Source organism: Sylvia atricapilla, chromosome 4 (genome assembly GCF_009819655.1).
Source record: "Sylvia atricapilla isolate bSylAtr1 chromosome 4, bSylAtr1.pri, whole genome shotgun sequence".
Taxonomy (NCBI): Eukaryota; Metazoa; Chordata; class Aves; order Passeriformes; family Sylviidae; genus Sylvia; species Sylvia atricapilla.
The window spans coordinates 21181605-21197695 of NC_089143.1; the positions used below are offsets into that span (position 1 = coordinate 21181605).

At 41.4% G+C, this 16091-nt stretch overlaps 1 protein-coding gene across 1 annotated transcript in view; it reads right to left on the reverse strand.

Moving 5' to 3' along the window:
* Window positions 1-14948, reverse strand: part of SLC2A9 (solute carrier family 2 member 9) — a 79915-nt gene extending 64967 nt beyond the window's left edge. Inside the window, exons 1-5 of the mRNA XM_066317266.1 lie at window positions 14768-14948; window positions 10873-10971; window positions 5757-5917; window positions 1906-2030; window positions 657-802 (exon numbers count right to left, since the gene is read on the reverse strand). Coding sequence (XP_066173363.1) covers window positions 657-802; window positions 1906-2030; window positions 5757-5917; window positions 10873-10971; window positions 14768-14845 — 609 coding nt within the window. The 5' untranslated portion in view covers window positions 14846-14948. The remainder of the gene's footprint in view (window positions 1-656; window positions 803-1905; window positions 2031-5756; window positions 5918-10872; window positions 10972-14767) is intronic.
* Window positions 14949-16091: the final 1143 nt, after the last annotated feature.

Below are 16091 nucleotides of genomic sequence, written 5' to 3' on the forward strand. Positions count from 1 at the left end.
CCTTACCCATTGTGTGATTTTGTATTTCCAATCGCGAGCCTGAACAAAACTCGAGTTCATTTATTCAGAGTAATGATGACATCCAGTGGCCACCAAGTTAATCTCAGCCTATGACTGCAAGACAATCTCTTATCTGAATAGATAATCTTCCCAAAGAGGTGTGTGTTAACTCTGCTCTTCTGTCACTTAATCTAAAAGCAGGACAAGTAAGGATTCCACTAAAAGGAACACTATAATGACCAAGCAAGAGTCTTGGTTCTCATAATAACTCTAACCAAGCCTTTTTCAGCTCTAGCTCACATTAAAAAATTAGAGATCAAATATATAAAAACTCTTACGCATTTCCACAGTGGCCAAAGAAACTGAAAACCAGCAAAAATAGATGTACATCAAGAAAGAGGGGAGAGGGAGACCTGCATATGGACACACATAAGCCACTCAAGCTGTTAAAACTGCTGGCCACATCTACCAAACTTAGTCATGCTTTTAGTACGTGCTTTTAGAAGACATGGAGGAAACTACTTTTCAAAGTGCTTCAAAACAAAAAAGAAATATTTCTGTTTTCCACTTTTTTAAAAAATCCAGTCAAAATATGAAAATACGACATTTTGAGGATGCTTGTGTTCTTTGATAGAAAAGGTCTGTTAAATACTTACTTGCCCAAATATTTCTGGCAGCCCCAAAACTTGACCAGTGAAAACACCAATACAAATGAAAATCGCTGTGACCTGACCCAACGAACCACGGATTTCCTTAGGAGATATTTCACTCAAATACATGGGGAGGGCACTTAAGGAAATGCCTACAAAGGAAGAACAAAACCCATATGTTAAGTCAAAACATTTTTATTATGTCAGGTGTTCAACAAATTTCTATTAAGAGAAGCCTGAGTGGCATAAAAACATGCAAGGAATAGAATTATATTTATCCATATATAACATGAATTATTTTCCCTGCGTGCCTAATTATTCTCACACCATTTAATAACTACGGGATTATATGTTGCAGATCTACAGTGATGTGCATAGGCTGCTTTTTGATGTGGAGCACCAAAGGTTACTCAGAGATGAGAATCTCCAGGAGAACAGATTTTATGTTTTAAATTTGCTCATCTGAAAGCAAGCAAAATCATGTTAACACTGGTGCAGGTAAGGGAAAACAAGCTCAGTGCACCAGTCAGACAGAGCAGGCATTGTCAGATGAAGTATTTTTACCATAAATAGTATGAGCAGATGTTCCTCTCAATACAGGCTTTTAGCTGCAATGAACTCTTCACAATATGCATAAAATAAGAGTTGGAATGCTGCTTAAAGCTAGGAACAGAACAAACAAATGCATGACCCTGGACAGTACAATGGCAATGTCTGCACAGGTCCAGAAATTTGGTTGCTTGATGGTAATCTGAGATAAAAATTAGCATAAACCCTTCCTTCCAGCTGCAAGATTATTCTGGTGCTGCAGTGCCTCCATGATTTATTTCCAAACTGGGAAGACGATATTGCTAGGAACAATTGCTGAGGTACCAAATCTTCCCTGTCCTGAAATTCTTAGCATGGGATCTAACAACTTCTAAACACAGCAAAAAGCAGTGTTAATAAACAGAATAGCCTCCCCTAGTCAAGGAGTTTTCATGGCATAGAAACAAACACACTCTACAAAGTCTGGAAAAGGAAAGGTGGAGAAACAACCAGGGTTGTTAGCAGTGGTGAGCATGCATTCCAGTGTCCCCTCCAAACATCAGATCCTCCAGCCCTTAGTGTGCCATTTTGTCCCAGTGAAATCAGTGTGGCTACAGCTAGTCCCTGGAACACCTCTTGGAAGTAAAACAAATTCTGTCTGGGGAAGAGGAGAAAGTGTGTGGATGGCACGAGCATTTCAGACATGTGGAGTGTGACCAAAGCTTACCTGCATCAACACCCATGATAATGCGGCCCAGGATGAGCATTTCAAACGACCCCGCCAGCAAGGACAGGGACATCAACAATGCAGCTGCCACTGCAAACACATTATTGAGCACCAACGTGCATTTCCTAAAAGGCAAAGATGGTTTAGGTAGAAACCAGCATCATGGCAGTTAAATCCAGTTATATTAGAAGCACACTAAGTTATTATTCTTAAATATCTATAAATAAAAAGTGACTAACAAAAATTGCTTCTCAGATGTGTAGAGTTCCAAACAACAGTACTATACCCATGTGGATACAGTTTCAAACCTATACCACAGTTTAAAAGAAAACAGAACATAGATAACTAAAGAGCTACACTTAAAAAGCACAACAAGGAGCTGACTCATGCATCCTAAAAACCCAGGCCTGAGGCTCTGCACGTGAATATAAATAGGCATACTCTGGATAGATGTCTGTATGAAGAACCCGAAGAATATACTTCAAATAGCAATAAGCTGATATAACTACAGGCAGTTTAATGTAACATACAGTTTTTGACACTTTAAGAACTTCCCAACTGTGACATCATCTATGTCATCATAATTCATCCCTAAATTCTCGATATTAAAACCATACATTGAGGAAAATTACTTTCTACTTGTAGAGTTAGGAAAAACATTTGGGCTTATTCAAGTAATAAAAATCAACCCTTTGCTAAAAATTCTTGGAATTAACCAAAATACAGGTTTACATAATTTTTCCTCACTGTTAAAATTATATAATTCTGTAACAGTTAAACAAAACATAAGGGTTTTTTCAAATAAAAGGAATACTTTTTATGGCAAATTATTATTTTATTTAAAAGTATAAACAAAAATCACAAAAATATATTTAAAAATTTTCAAAATGTCTAAATTTCTCATTTGCCAACAGCTTAATTCTTGTTAGTTTTTATCTTTCAGAACTTTCTGCTCAAGTTTCAGGGATTAATTAAAAAGAAGAGGAGTGACCAAGAAGGCAGTCTAACCCTTTCCTTTCTAGAGCAGGTGACAAACTATCCCACCAGTTTTTTAACTTTTTTCAGCATGTAAGTATCAACTGGAAATTTCACACCCACTGAAAAAGTCACCCAACTTCTCACAACAGAAGTATATGTTTTTGAAAGGAAATATTTTTAACATTTGTATTTTTAATTATTCTTCCTGCTTTCTAGTGAGTTTTGAACACTGAATGAATAACATGGCTTGAAGATTGAAAAACAAGATATAATTCATTTAAAGTCTATACAACATAACTGTCAGAGTGATGACTGTACTATTTGGTAAAGATTTTTGAGAGGAATATACATTCTGAGATGGCTGAAGTGATACAAATAATAACAAAAATGGAACGAAAATATTCATTCAGGTCAAACAAGTCTTATACATTCATCTGAAGATATTGCTTTTTTCTCCTTCAATTTAAATAAAAAGCATAAAATACATATTTTTTGAGAAAATGTCGGCCAGCAATCCCTTATGCTATGCAGCTGAGAAGAGAAAAACACAGCCTAACTAAGCACAATAGAAATAGGCTTTAGCAGGCTGAAAAGGAAACGAAAACAAGAGAACACTCTATTAGGGTGTTGCTATGGAAAGCAGTGTCTGTGTCAAGGTTTTGGAAGGGTTGGGGATACAGGGGTGGCTTCTGTGGGGAGATGGAGCCAGGGTGTAACAAGGTCAGTAGATGAGAGGATGATCCAGACCTTAGCAGAGACATCCCCAGAGGGGCTGTGGTCCATGGGGACCCACACTGGAGAACAGGAGGAGTGAGGAGCAAAGAATGGCACAGAGAAGTTGGTGCACTCTGACCCCGACCCCTTGCACTGTCCTTTCTCTCACTGCAGGCACTTTGTGACCACTGGCTGTGGTACCAAGAAGGAGAAGGGCCTGTTGTGATGTTCACCCTAATAATCCCCCTAGAAGTGAGTGACCTAAACAATACCTTGAGCATATTGGTCTGGGTGTTCAGGATCAATAACAGCAGACCCTCTTCATTAGAAGAGGAGAATTTAAATTACAAAGTGTCAAAGCCAAATCTGAACTTGGGAATTATGTTTATGTGGATGAAAGCTCCATTTCAAAAAATTACTCTACATGTCTCTTGAAGTAAATAGGGCCTAGGAATCCAGTAATTTAGAATTTATGTTTTTAACCTTACAGCAATATGATTCAAAATTGTTCTTTTAAAGTCATGCATTATTTCTGACTAGTGCTTTTAATCCCCCTTAGCTCATTATTCTGTGTCAGTGTAAATGGAGCTCAGCTTCATCATACATACAACCCTCCAACCTACACTTGAGCAATTTAACAGCACAGTATTTTATCGTTCTGTCAACATTTCACTGTGTGCTCCTCAGTTACCATAATGACGTGTCAGTCTCCGTTCCTAGACCAGACAAACACAATGCAGTGTGAGCAGCAAGCTCAAGAATCACTATTTGGGAGCAGCCTCCATTCACACAGCCCCTTCCCATCTCTGCTCCAGCACTCATCCACTGTGTCTGTAATAGGGCTGTTTTCATGGGTTAGTGGAGACGAACATAATAAACAGGGGCAGAGTCCGCAAGTGTAAAAGTCTGCCCTGGAAACCTGAGCAGTTTCAATCAAACAGACATCAGCCAGCATTTTAACAAACCTGCACACACAGCTGTTCCACTCTTCACTGAAAACTCTAGCCTTCCGTGAGCCCATTTTTACTTCCCTTTGTCTTAATATTCTGAGAATTTATCAGTCTGACTTAGGCACAGTTTCATATTACTAACAAGTATGTTAAAGCCAAGTGTATGATTTGGCAGAAGAAATTGAAAACCTTAAAGATATAAATAATGTAATATGGAAAATATTTTAAAATTTAAAATCGAGTATTGAAGCGACAAAATAAATTCCTGAAGAAAGGGTAACAGCTAAGAATACTGACTTGCTGTAAACATGAAATGGAAGAACCTGAAAATACACTCTTTGAGATGAGAAATGGCATATAGACAAGTTGGGAAAATGAAAAATAGACCTAGGAAAGTACAATCTAATAGAAATAGTCAAAATATAAAACAGGAAAGTAAGAACATTGGAGGTTTATGCTTATATTTAAGCCTCCATGATGATGTTCTCCTGTGATTCAACTGGCTAAAAGATATCAAATAATATTGAATTTAAAATTAAGGAAAATCCAAATCAGCAGATATGATGAATGCTACAATTGTGGGGGCTTTTTCCCATGCCCTTCTAAATATAGATAAATTATAAATTACCCTTAAAATTCTATTTGAAAGACTGTATAACACAAAAATCTGAGAGAAATACCTACTTAATACCTGCAGCAAAAATGCAAACACATGCCAACACAAACATTCCTTAAATATTCATATTCTCTGTGGTCAAGACTTGGTCAAATACTGCATTGTACAAAATGGATGGCATACCCCCTTCCTGGGGAAGGCCATACATGAACTTCACCCTGGTCCAGTTCTTCAAACTGTATTTTGATACAAGGATTGAAGAAAAAAAAGTAAAATTCTGTTACCATATGACAGCAAATGCTATTAAGAAGCAAATGAGATATGTTGATAGCTTTGTTTATTTACACTAAGATACTCAATAGACTCATGAAACAAGATTCTGCCAGTCCTTTGTGAAATTATTTCTAGTTTATGGTATTTTCCTTTGGCACACTTGACAAGTCACACTCCTTGACATCTCAACCCACTGCCCATTGAGAGCAAGCAGGTTCAGAATCTAAAGAAATATTTTTTGGTTTTTTTTAGTAAAAGTACAACCTTCCAGAGAGACTGAAAAACTACTTTAGAAAATGCAATTTTTCCAAAACACTTACCTTCCAAAGAACTTCACAATTGGAGTAACAATAATGGCACCCACAAGGCCACCGATGGCAAAAATTGAAACTGTTATGGACCAGAGGAGTGTCAGTGTGCCTTCATCCACTGAGAAGCCATATCTCCTCTCCCAGGTTTCATTGTAAAACTTCTTGATATACTGAAAGAAAATACATAATAAAAATACGTGCAAAAAAATGTCACACTTTAGAAATACAACAGAAAAAAACAGAATTAAAAACCCAGAAAACCCCCAGTAGCTTTCTTGCAGGAATCACTCTTGATCTTTTGTCTCTGTCCTCCAAATAACAGGGCCTCATTTAGAGATACAACTGCAATTCAACTTACTGAATATAGTAACTAACTGAAGCATATACACATATAGCTACAAGACATTACCAAACTGGGTGAGGTAAAAATCCGACAGGGAGACAAGAATATCCAGGATAAGATCACTCTTTAGCCTTTAACCTGCCAAAGTTTACACTCTTTCTCTGCTTTCCTCACATGAGCACAACTATGGGTTTTTGAAAGATGGCTTCTAACAACTTCCCCTCTCTGATGTTTAATTAGACTAACTTCCTAATATTTTTAAAAGGTAAGGATGTCATAGCTCCAGGGCAGCATTTTAACATAGTATTGCCTGCAGAGAAATCACCTGTTTACTTTCTATTTAGTCAGGCTTCCTTGGTTTTAGGCTGCTCCCATTTCGAAACCAAGGAAATTCCACTGTGGTGCCTGATGCTCTGGTGAGGACACAGTACCAGGAAGCTGCAGTTACTACAGCAGAAGGGCACAAACATTCAGGAAAAGCTCTTGAGTTCTACAGTTTAAAAAGTTTAATCTTGGCACTTCCTCCCAGTTTCTTCTCTGATTTTCTTCAGAATGTAAGAGATCCTAAACTATCCTGGAACAAGACTCAGCATGATAAGCCACTAGATTTTCCCTGTTCAAAGTAGGAACTTTAATCTTTACCTAAAGTGTGGCCTTGGACACATGAAATATTCTGTTTGAGGGCTTTTAGTTTGAATCATCACCTCTCCATCTATAAAATACCTAAGAAAGGTGAAGGTAGAATCTACAATTTCCTGTCTTCCATCTATCAAATTTCTAGTAAACTTCTTGTACCCTGAATTATAAAGAGAACAGGGTTATTTCTCCCATCCTATCTTACATGTTTCTAAACAGAACAAGAAAAAAAATTAAAAATAAAAATTAAAAAGTTAATTTGGTACTTGAATAATTTAGAAGTCTCACAGTAAGATTCTAAATGGATTTGCCATTAAATCAAGTAGTAGCACCTTAGCTCTTTAACACCAGTACTCAGATTATATTTAGATTCAGACATCTTCTTGTCTAGTTGAAATTAATTTCTGATACTAATGAATACTAAGAGAAAACATTTTTAGAACACTATTAGCACTTGTTAATGATAATGGCTAAAAATAATATGTAAATTACTTTCCCCTTGTGTTATGATGAATTTTCTGAGCATAGCTTAGTTATTTACAAGGAGACATCAAATAACTGCAAATATTCAAGAAAAGAAAGTGCAAACTGAAACTCTCACTAGTAACAGAAAGATGGATGTTCTGACATGTACTAGCATCTCTCTCTGGACTCCCATTGCCAAGAAATAGGAAGCTAACAAAACAGAGCTTTTCAGGAGATGCACATGAAACAAAACAAACCTGGTAGAACAAATCCACTGGATTTGCATCCGTTGAATTCTGTGTAAAAGCTCCTTTGAAGTTTTGGTCAGATGTTTCAATAAGACTAAAGTCATAAACCTGTATGCAAAAATTTTAGCCCCTAAACACAGCCTACAAAAAATGGTGGCTGACTGATACCAGTATCTTATTTTCTCAACTGCCTCAGTTCATTATGATAGTAGTGCTGGGATGAGAAAGAGAAGAGGAATATAAGGTATATACAAAGTTTTATATATATATATATGTATAAAATATATATATATTTTATATATATATATATATATATATGTATATATAAATATATATATATGAGTTCAATGGATATATTTTAAAACAAGAGAAATATTTTCCCTTGTCTTACCCAGAGTTACAGAGGTTATTCACACACAGTGACAAATACTGAACCAGCTATCACAGCAGGCTGAATGTTAGTGCCATAGGAACTGAGAGCTGCAGCCTCCTGCAGGAAGAGGGCAAGGGCTACAAAGCAGAAAGTAGCAGGGACTTTGCTGCTTGCACAGAGCACAAAGCACATCATTGTTTCACAGGCATTGCCCACAATCAGTTCATGAAATGAACTCTAGAAATTCAGCTCAGAAAAAGACAGCTTCATCTTGTATTCAATTAAATCTTTTGTCTTCCTACTGCCAAATGCTCCCATATGTTTTTAATAAATTCTGGTAACACTTTGAACAAGCCCGTGGAAACTTGTAATTCTGGGTTTCTCAGGGAATCATACCTGTGATGGGCCATGCTCTTTCCCACAGAACTACAGGAAGCTGAGTGGGAAGCAATCTCAGCTCTGAACAGAGTATATGCAGCTTATTTCTCCCTTGCAACAATCAGGAAGTTTGGCTAACTCTGCCTCACGAGATGATCTGAAGTAAAGCCCACCAGTGAGAATTACAGGAGAATTCCCCTGTGGTTTGATGAGCTGACGCAATTTGTGGCATTAAAAGAAAATGGACACAAGAATTTACAAATAGTTTGTCAACAATTCAGTCTTAAATTAACTTCCTTCACTCCATCAGCTCCTGCTGATGTGCTCAGTTTGGGGATTCTGAAAACATTCTGTGTTTAATCAACTGTCATCATCAAGCCTTTTTTGACTACTTCTCAAAGCACTATACAGTCCTTCACTAAGGCTGGAGGACTTCAGCATTAAGAGGAATTGTACTTAAGTGAACAGGGGCAGAAGATATCCAGCATCCTACAGGGAGAAGAACAATCTGACAATGTTGGCTGTAAGCCGTATGTTACCACGAGAAGTTATTTGTCCTACCAAGTTTATAACTTGTAGGAATTACTGCATTCCCAGTATAACCTCTTACAAGGCTGCCTTTATCTACAGCTGCAAGATGCTCTGCTTTGCCGTTTCTCAGCCATCCACGTCAGTATTCCCACACCTTGCAGCAGACTGATTTAGTAACATACAGGAGAAAACAGATGGGGCAAAGGTTCCTTTTCTTATGCTGCAAGAAGCACAGCTTTATTATGGCTCACTGTTCCCCACCATGGCTATGACCTCAGCCTATGCTCCTTCCTTCAACCTGGTCACTGCAGCTCCAGGCACAGGGACAGAAAACTGCTCTGTTGTAGGTAAATGGATGGCACACATTAATCCTGGAGCTAGAGAAAGGGCCAGAGGACAGAGTTGTATTTTATTCTTGAACTACATAACTTCCTTGTTGTAGGACTGCTCCTTAGCCCTAGCTAATATATGGCTTAACATAAGTAAGAGAGATACAAATTCTCAATAAAACACTGAAACACTAAGGGAGACTTCATGCATACCTGCAATGGTATGACCAAAGCCATCAGCATAGTGCCCAGTTTCAGCCCTAAAGACACACTAAAGATTTCTACCAAAACCAGACAATCCTGGAAGCGTTATTAAGTACAGAACCTGGAATTTAGCATTTGTCACAGGGTTGCATCTTCAACCTCCCCATCCACTTCACTGTAATCTATTGCATGGTTCAAAGAGAACTTTCTGAGTGCTGCCAAGGGGCACATCTCATCATCCTGTCTTTCCCTCACTCCTGCAGAAAGTGACAGGAAAGCTTTGACTACCAGGACAGCCCATTTTTTAAATGTTACTTAGAAGTTTAGAAATTGGCTCATTCTCGCTGCTCTGTTGACAGCCCCAAGGCAGTGCAGGAAGGATCTTTCCATCAGGACAATCAATACCATTGCTCACAGAATTACAGCTTCTTGCTGATTTTTTCTAAGCTGTGTTTATCCCCTGATGACGGCAAGGGAAGATGATGCCTGGATATGTCGCGTTAACATCCAGTTTATCCAATCTTGAATTACCGGTATATAAAACACCAGGAAATTGAAGAAAATTCCCAGAAGTTATAAAGCAAGCAACTGAAAATTTCTATGGGCTGAGTCTCTTCCTGGTCCTTTGGGTCAACAATTAACAAAATAAAATTCACATATGAAACATAAATAATAATAATAATAATAATAATAATAATAATAATAATAATAATAATAATAATGCTTCTTTTGTTATTTGCATAAATATTGCATCTAGCTTTAACATGAAAAACCTGTTTAGGTAGAAATCTAGCCACATATTTTAGTAGGAGATTTTCATAAAAGAAGGAGCTCAGCTTTGGAAAGGAACTATTTTGAGATGGAATTTCCACAGTGAATTCACAATATTTACTAGCTACTTTTCAAAATAATGTTGCTTGCAACTCCACTGAATTGCTTCCTGCCGTGCTTGACTGAATTGAGGGTGTCTAGACAGCCAGTGTAAAAACAAAATGGTCAGATTTCTGTTTGAAATAACTGATAGTTTAATGAAATCCCCAGAAATTTTGTATACTGTTTTCACAGTGCTCAAATCATCAAATCTATCCCACATGTTGCAATCAATAGATGGTCAACCCAGAAGTTTAGAATTCTGAACCAAACAAGGCATCACAACAAAACACAGAAGAGGAGGCCCATTATGTATAATATCAGTACTGTGAGAATGAAATGTTGTGCAGCCCTCTAGAACTGAATGACATAAACAGAAGTTGATGAACATGTGCATGCAGCTACTGAATACTCACCAGTCAGATATTAAAAATACTTTATCACATGAAAGTGTGCAAGAAGATTCAGGACTAGCCTAGATCTGAGAGAATGAGAAGCAAACCTCTGAGAGAATGTGCACCCATTCACCTCAACAGCAGCATTTAGCTCTCTGGCAGTTACTGAACTCCTGTGAAAACCTCCCGGGAAGCAGAAAGAAGGTTTTGGGCAAAGGAACGTTACTATACGAGATTCAATCCCCTTCTACTATTCAATCAGAAGGACTATAAAGGCAGGATGCTGAGGAGCACAATAGTTGGACAAGGCTGCCCTCTACTGTTATAAAATTCCACTTTAGTCAGTCACTTACCCCTGCGGGAGCGTTCACCACCGACAGGTTGTAACCGTAAAGAAAAGACGACCCAAAAGCACCAGTTAAGGAGGCTAAAATAAGACTTCCAGACCAATTCTGAAAAACAAGGAAAAGAGGTAGCCATTGTTAATACACTCAAAATTAAAGTACCTCAGATTTTAAACATTCCTTGCATAGCTCCTGCAGGCAGATGTCCTTGCTGCAGAATAATAGCCTGAGACCTGCTCAATCTGAGAAATACTAAGATTGAAAGTGACAGGATGTCATTTAACATCTATGGAGGCATTAGTCAACATTTGAACTTTTTTCAACTTCACAGAGTTCTGTTGCAAGCATTATGTCAGCTCCCAAATCAAAAAGTAAAATGCTAGGGAAGTATAAATCTCAGCAAAGGAAATTGTTGACAGTATATCACTAACACAATAAGGTATAGCATATATATGGTACAGCAGGTCTGTGGGTAGATCTGGCTTGGATGAAAATTCATGAGGTATTGTGCCCCCCTCCACCCCTGCCATAACAATTAGTGAAATTGTAACCAAAAAATTTAAAATGATGCCTACAAACTAGGTTTTGTAATCTGAATGCAACTTTACAACAGTAACTTGTTGCCACACAATCTCCAGTGTCCTTTTTCTCAGTTGCACACCTCTACTCCTCCCTCCTCAGGTCTCCTCCCCTCATCCTCCTCATACTCTTTTCTTTTTACCCCAACTCTGCAATTTCTGCTTCCATGTCAGCAGTTGAATAAAAGGTAGGACTGCTTTGATTTAAGAGATTTTGCTTTTGCATTCCTTTCCAACTTCTCCAGTATTACTTTCCACCATTCACTTCTCCTGCTGGATTACAGAACGTGGCAGAAGAGACCATTCCCAGCCATTCCCAAGATACATTGAAGTTAGTATTTTGGTGGCTGGTCAATTGCAAATGACATTGTGTAGATAATAAAAGACAACCCTGAATGTGTTAAAATGGATGCATTTTTAATGTGTTTTCAATTTAAAAAACAGATATGATAAGAATATAGTATTTCAGGCACAGTTCACTGCTATTTATGCCCAGCTTCCTCCCTCACTGAAGCCTCAATCCTTTCAAAAGGAGGAAGACCTGCTTAAGCAGGACTAAGAAACTCAGCTTCAGTTTTATCACTCACCACACCACAACAGGTTAATGAGTGAATATCTTCTGTCAACTGCACAGAGCTGTGTGTTCGCTTTGGAAAATGCAGGTCCTGGGCAAGAAGGAGGTTTGTGTAGCTGGCACATGGCACAACTGCAGTGACAGTGGACTGGAACGAGCTCCACCAGCCTTGAGGGCACAGTAGAGCAGATGAATACACCGTGGCTATTGGCATGTGCCAAAGCTCCTGTGTCACACTGTTGGCACAGACTCTGTGACCTCTGGAGAAGGGATGAGATACCCAGGTGCCACGATGGGGAGCACAGTGTACAGCCCAGCACATGTGCAGCCTGCCACTCTCATAAGCTGCCAACTCTGAGCATTCAAAATGCACCCTGTAGGATGGCTGAGTGTTTTTAACTTCTTCCACATGGTGTGGGAACCTTTTAAGAGATTATACAGTTCATTAACCAGCCTGTTTTTGGTCAAGTCAGGAGGAAGTGTGCGGGGGGCGAAAAGACTTGTGTATGAAATATATCCCGTTGAGACCATTACATAAGCCAAACACAATTTATTATTATTAGCCAGCTTCTTAAAATGAGCCTGCCACACACACAGACACACACACACACACAGTTTGCAATATTACTTTGTCAACAAAATGTAGAAACTTTACATAAGGCTTTATTTAACTTCTGATGATAGCACCTCATATTGGGTGCTTATTATTTCTCTGCTATGCACAAGCATTCCTGCACTTAGAAGAAATTGCTACTACTTTGAATGAAAGATGCTGGGGGAAATATTTCTGGGGGTCTACCAGGCTGCTCCCAAAGGGTTCACAAACAATAAGCGTGAGGTCCCAAGTGTTACGCAGTAATCTTGATGCAATATTTCTAAAGGACTCTATTCCAACAACATCGAGCACATCAGAAAAATCTTGCAAGCAAAATTATTTGGAGCTTATAGCCTAATGATTATTAAAAATGTCAATGAATGTACAAAACTTTCAGTACAGGCAAATTATATGCACATGAGGCTAAGTGAAAGAATGCAGGGCAAGCCACAGAAGTGCTTAGAAAACCTCACATTATAATAGCTGAGTTTAGAAACTTATTCAATACCACAAAGTTTTTAAGTGTACTGGTACAGGTTGCTGCAGAAAACCTCAGGCTCACTCAATTCAGAGGTTTTGGAGCTCGGAACATGAACTTCAACTCCTCCATGACCTGTCTCCTCACTCACTATTTTAAATATTTGCTCAGGCTTCAGCAACACTAGATAAAGACAAAAGCACAATGTAGCAAGAACGAAAAAAAAAATCAAACTGTTGCTCAAAAAGCTGTTTACCTTGTGGCAACATCAGTAAAAGTAAAGGAAAGATAAACACAATCCACAGTGTCTTTTAAAATGTCCAGGAAACAAGAAGGCAACCACGCCTCCTTCACAGGTATCCCTTGGCTTCAGGGCCATGTGTGTGCTCATGCATTGCTGCTGTCAGCCCAAGGGCAGGAACATGTGACCCGTCACCACAGCAATAAGTGTTCAGTCAGAAAAGCTGAATCTCAGTCCACAGCAAAGACCTGCAGATACCCGAGGACTGCTTACTTGTGAAGTAAGTAGTCTTACTGCTTACATTTTTGGTCTAATCACAGATCCCATGGCACTGGGTCTGCAGATGCTTTTCTCAGCTCCAGTCCTTGTTCAGTTACCATAAAACTGAGTCTCAAATTGCCTTTTTTCTTTCATTTACTGCATGACAGTTTGCACTGCAGTTTACACGTCAGTTTTCAAAACACACTTTAGGGTGTAGTACTTTGGTTAGTTTTAGCCCCCTCCTCAGACTAGAACGAAACACAGTTTCGTTCGTTAGTGGTAAACATTCCACGCATACATGAGGAAGTTTAATCTTTTTAAATAGATACTGCTAATTGACGCAGGGAAGCTGGACTCTGGAGCACCATACCGGGGATACGCTTACTGACACCCGCTCCTGCCCGGGCCAGGCTCCCGGCAGGTGCCCGCGGACCCGGCGCCCTCCGGCAGCTCTGTCCTCGGGGCTGCGGGCGATGAATGGAAACCTCCGTCTCTCTCCCTGGCTCTGCCCTTGCCCTGAGAGCTTGCCAATACTGGTGGTCCAGGGGAGAGGCGAGGAGACAGCAGCGGCTCCCTCGCCTTGCTCTGCTCTCGCCGGCCGGCGCTTCACCGCGGCGACGGCCGCTCTCCCCGGCCGGGCACACACATACACACATACACATACACACAGACAGACACACAGACACACACAGACACACACGCACAAACACACACACACATACACACAGACACACACAGACACACACAGACACACACAGACACACACAGACACACACAGACACACACAGACACACACAGACCCAAACACCTGCCCCGCTCTGACCCCCGCTCCTCCTCCGAGTCCCGGCTCGGCGGCTGAGGTGCTTTTAGCTCTGCCCACCACCGGCCTCCCCTGCACCGGTACCAACAACTTTCCCAGCGGGGAAGGGCTGTGCAACCTGAGCTCCGCCCGGCTCCCGGGGAAGCCCCCGGCTGTTAGTCCGGATGCAGCAGCCTCCGTGCACCACCCTCCCCACCGCGGAGAGAGGATCGGAATCACCCTCTCTCCCGTAAATCCTCCCCGAGGTGTGGGCAGCGCAGGCCGAGCTTCCCCGCCCGCCCCGCCGGGCTCGCTCCCGCTCCGCGGTAAGGGCTGCGGGCATTCCCGCAGCACGGAGAGCTGCCCCGCGCTACTTACGCCCCGGCGGGCGCGGCCGCCGCCGCCCGCTCCCCGCTTCACCAGCGAGTCCGCCTCGGGCTCCGCCGCTCCGTCCATGCCGCCGCCGCTCGCGAGCAACGGCCGCGCATCTCCGCGGGCAGCGGGGGCGCGGCCGGGGGGACGGCGGCCTGCGGGGGTGTCCGGGGGCGCGGCGGCCCTGCCCCTGGCGCTGCCCCTGATCCTGTCCCCGTCCCTGATCCTGCTCCTGACCCGGCCCCTGTCCCTCCAGCTATCCCTGTCCCTGCCCCGGCCGCGCAGCGCCGGCCGCGGGAGGACGCGGCTCCAGGGAGGGGACAGAGCCGGTGCCCGGGGCTGAGGGCAGGACTCGAGCGGTGGGGAGGGAACACGAGCTCATTCTGTGCGTGCTCGCACATAACTTAGGAGAATGTGCTCGCCCGCCGCCCTGCCTGGGGCTGCCCGACAGCCCCCGTCCCTCCGCGGGGATTTACCCAGCAGCAGCGGTAGGGCAGGGGAATGTCACCACTCGATGTCCATCGCGGCCCCGCCGCCGAGTGGCACTGCGGGGGACACTCCAGCGGCTTGCAGGGGCCCCTGCCGCGGTCCCCGCTGGAGACTTGGGCAGCCTTTCTGTGAGCAGGACTCTAGACTGAGGTGGGGAAGACTTTTTCCCGTGTTGCCGAGGCTGGAAAGTGAAGGTACCACAAGACTTGTAGTCAATTAAGATGTTAAGGATGTTTCCACAACCTTAGGAGGTTTAGATCTGACACGCCACACTACCGCTGTGTTAAGGATGGGGATTAGACATGCCACCTGGGGAAGATAAAAGCTTTCAGCTATTATATCTGAAGGTACCTACTTGCAAACACGGAATTTTGAACTGCTAAGAGTTAAATGACACCTTCTAGTTGGCAATGATGAGTATTAAGTGCATCTGGGAATTGTCCCCAAGTGACTGTAGCTGATACTGGTGTAAAATCTGAGCTGTTTTCACTTCTGATATGTTACATACCTCAGAACTAGCTTAGAGCTCCCAAAGACATAGTAAATAATGCCATTGAGCAATGAAGGCTGGAAAGCAGTTTATGATGGAGCAACTTTGAAGCGTCATTGACTCAAATCAAGGTGTTTGAATAGAAAGCCAGATGCTACTCACTAATGTATACAATTACTGTACATATTTATAGAAGAGCTGGACAACATTTATAATCTCTTTGAATTGTCTTATGCAGTAAAAGAGTCAAGTTAGGAGAACCAAGTCCCTGGGATATACAGAGTGTATTTGAGATAAATCAGACACCTGTGTTTTGTTTCATGTTAAATAGCAGTGCAAGTAGTTCAGTTC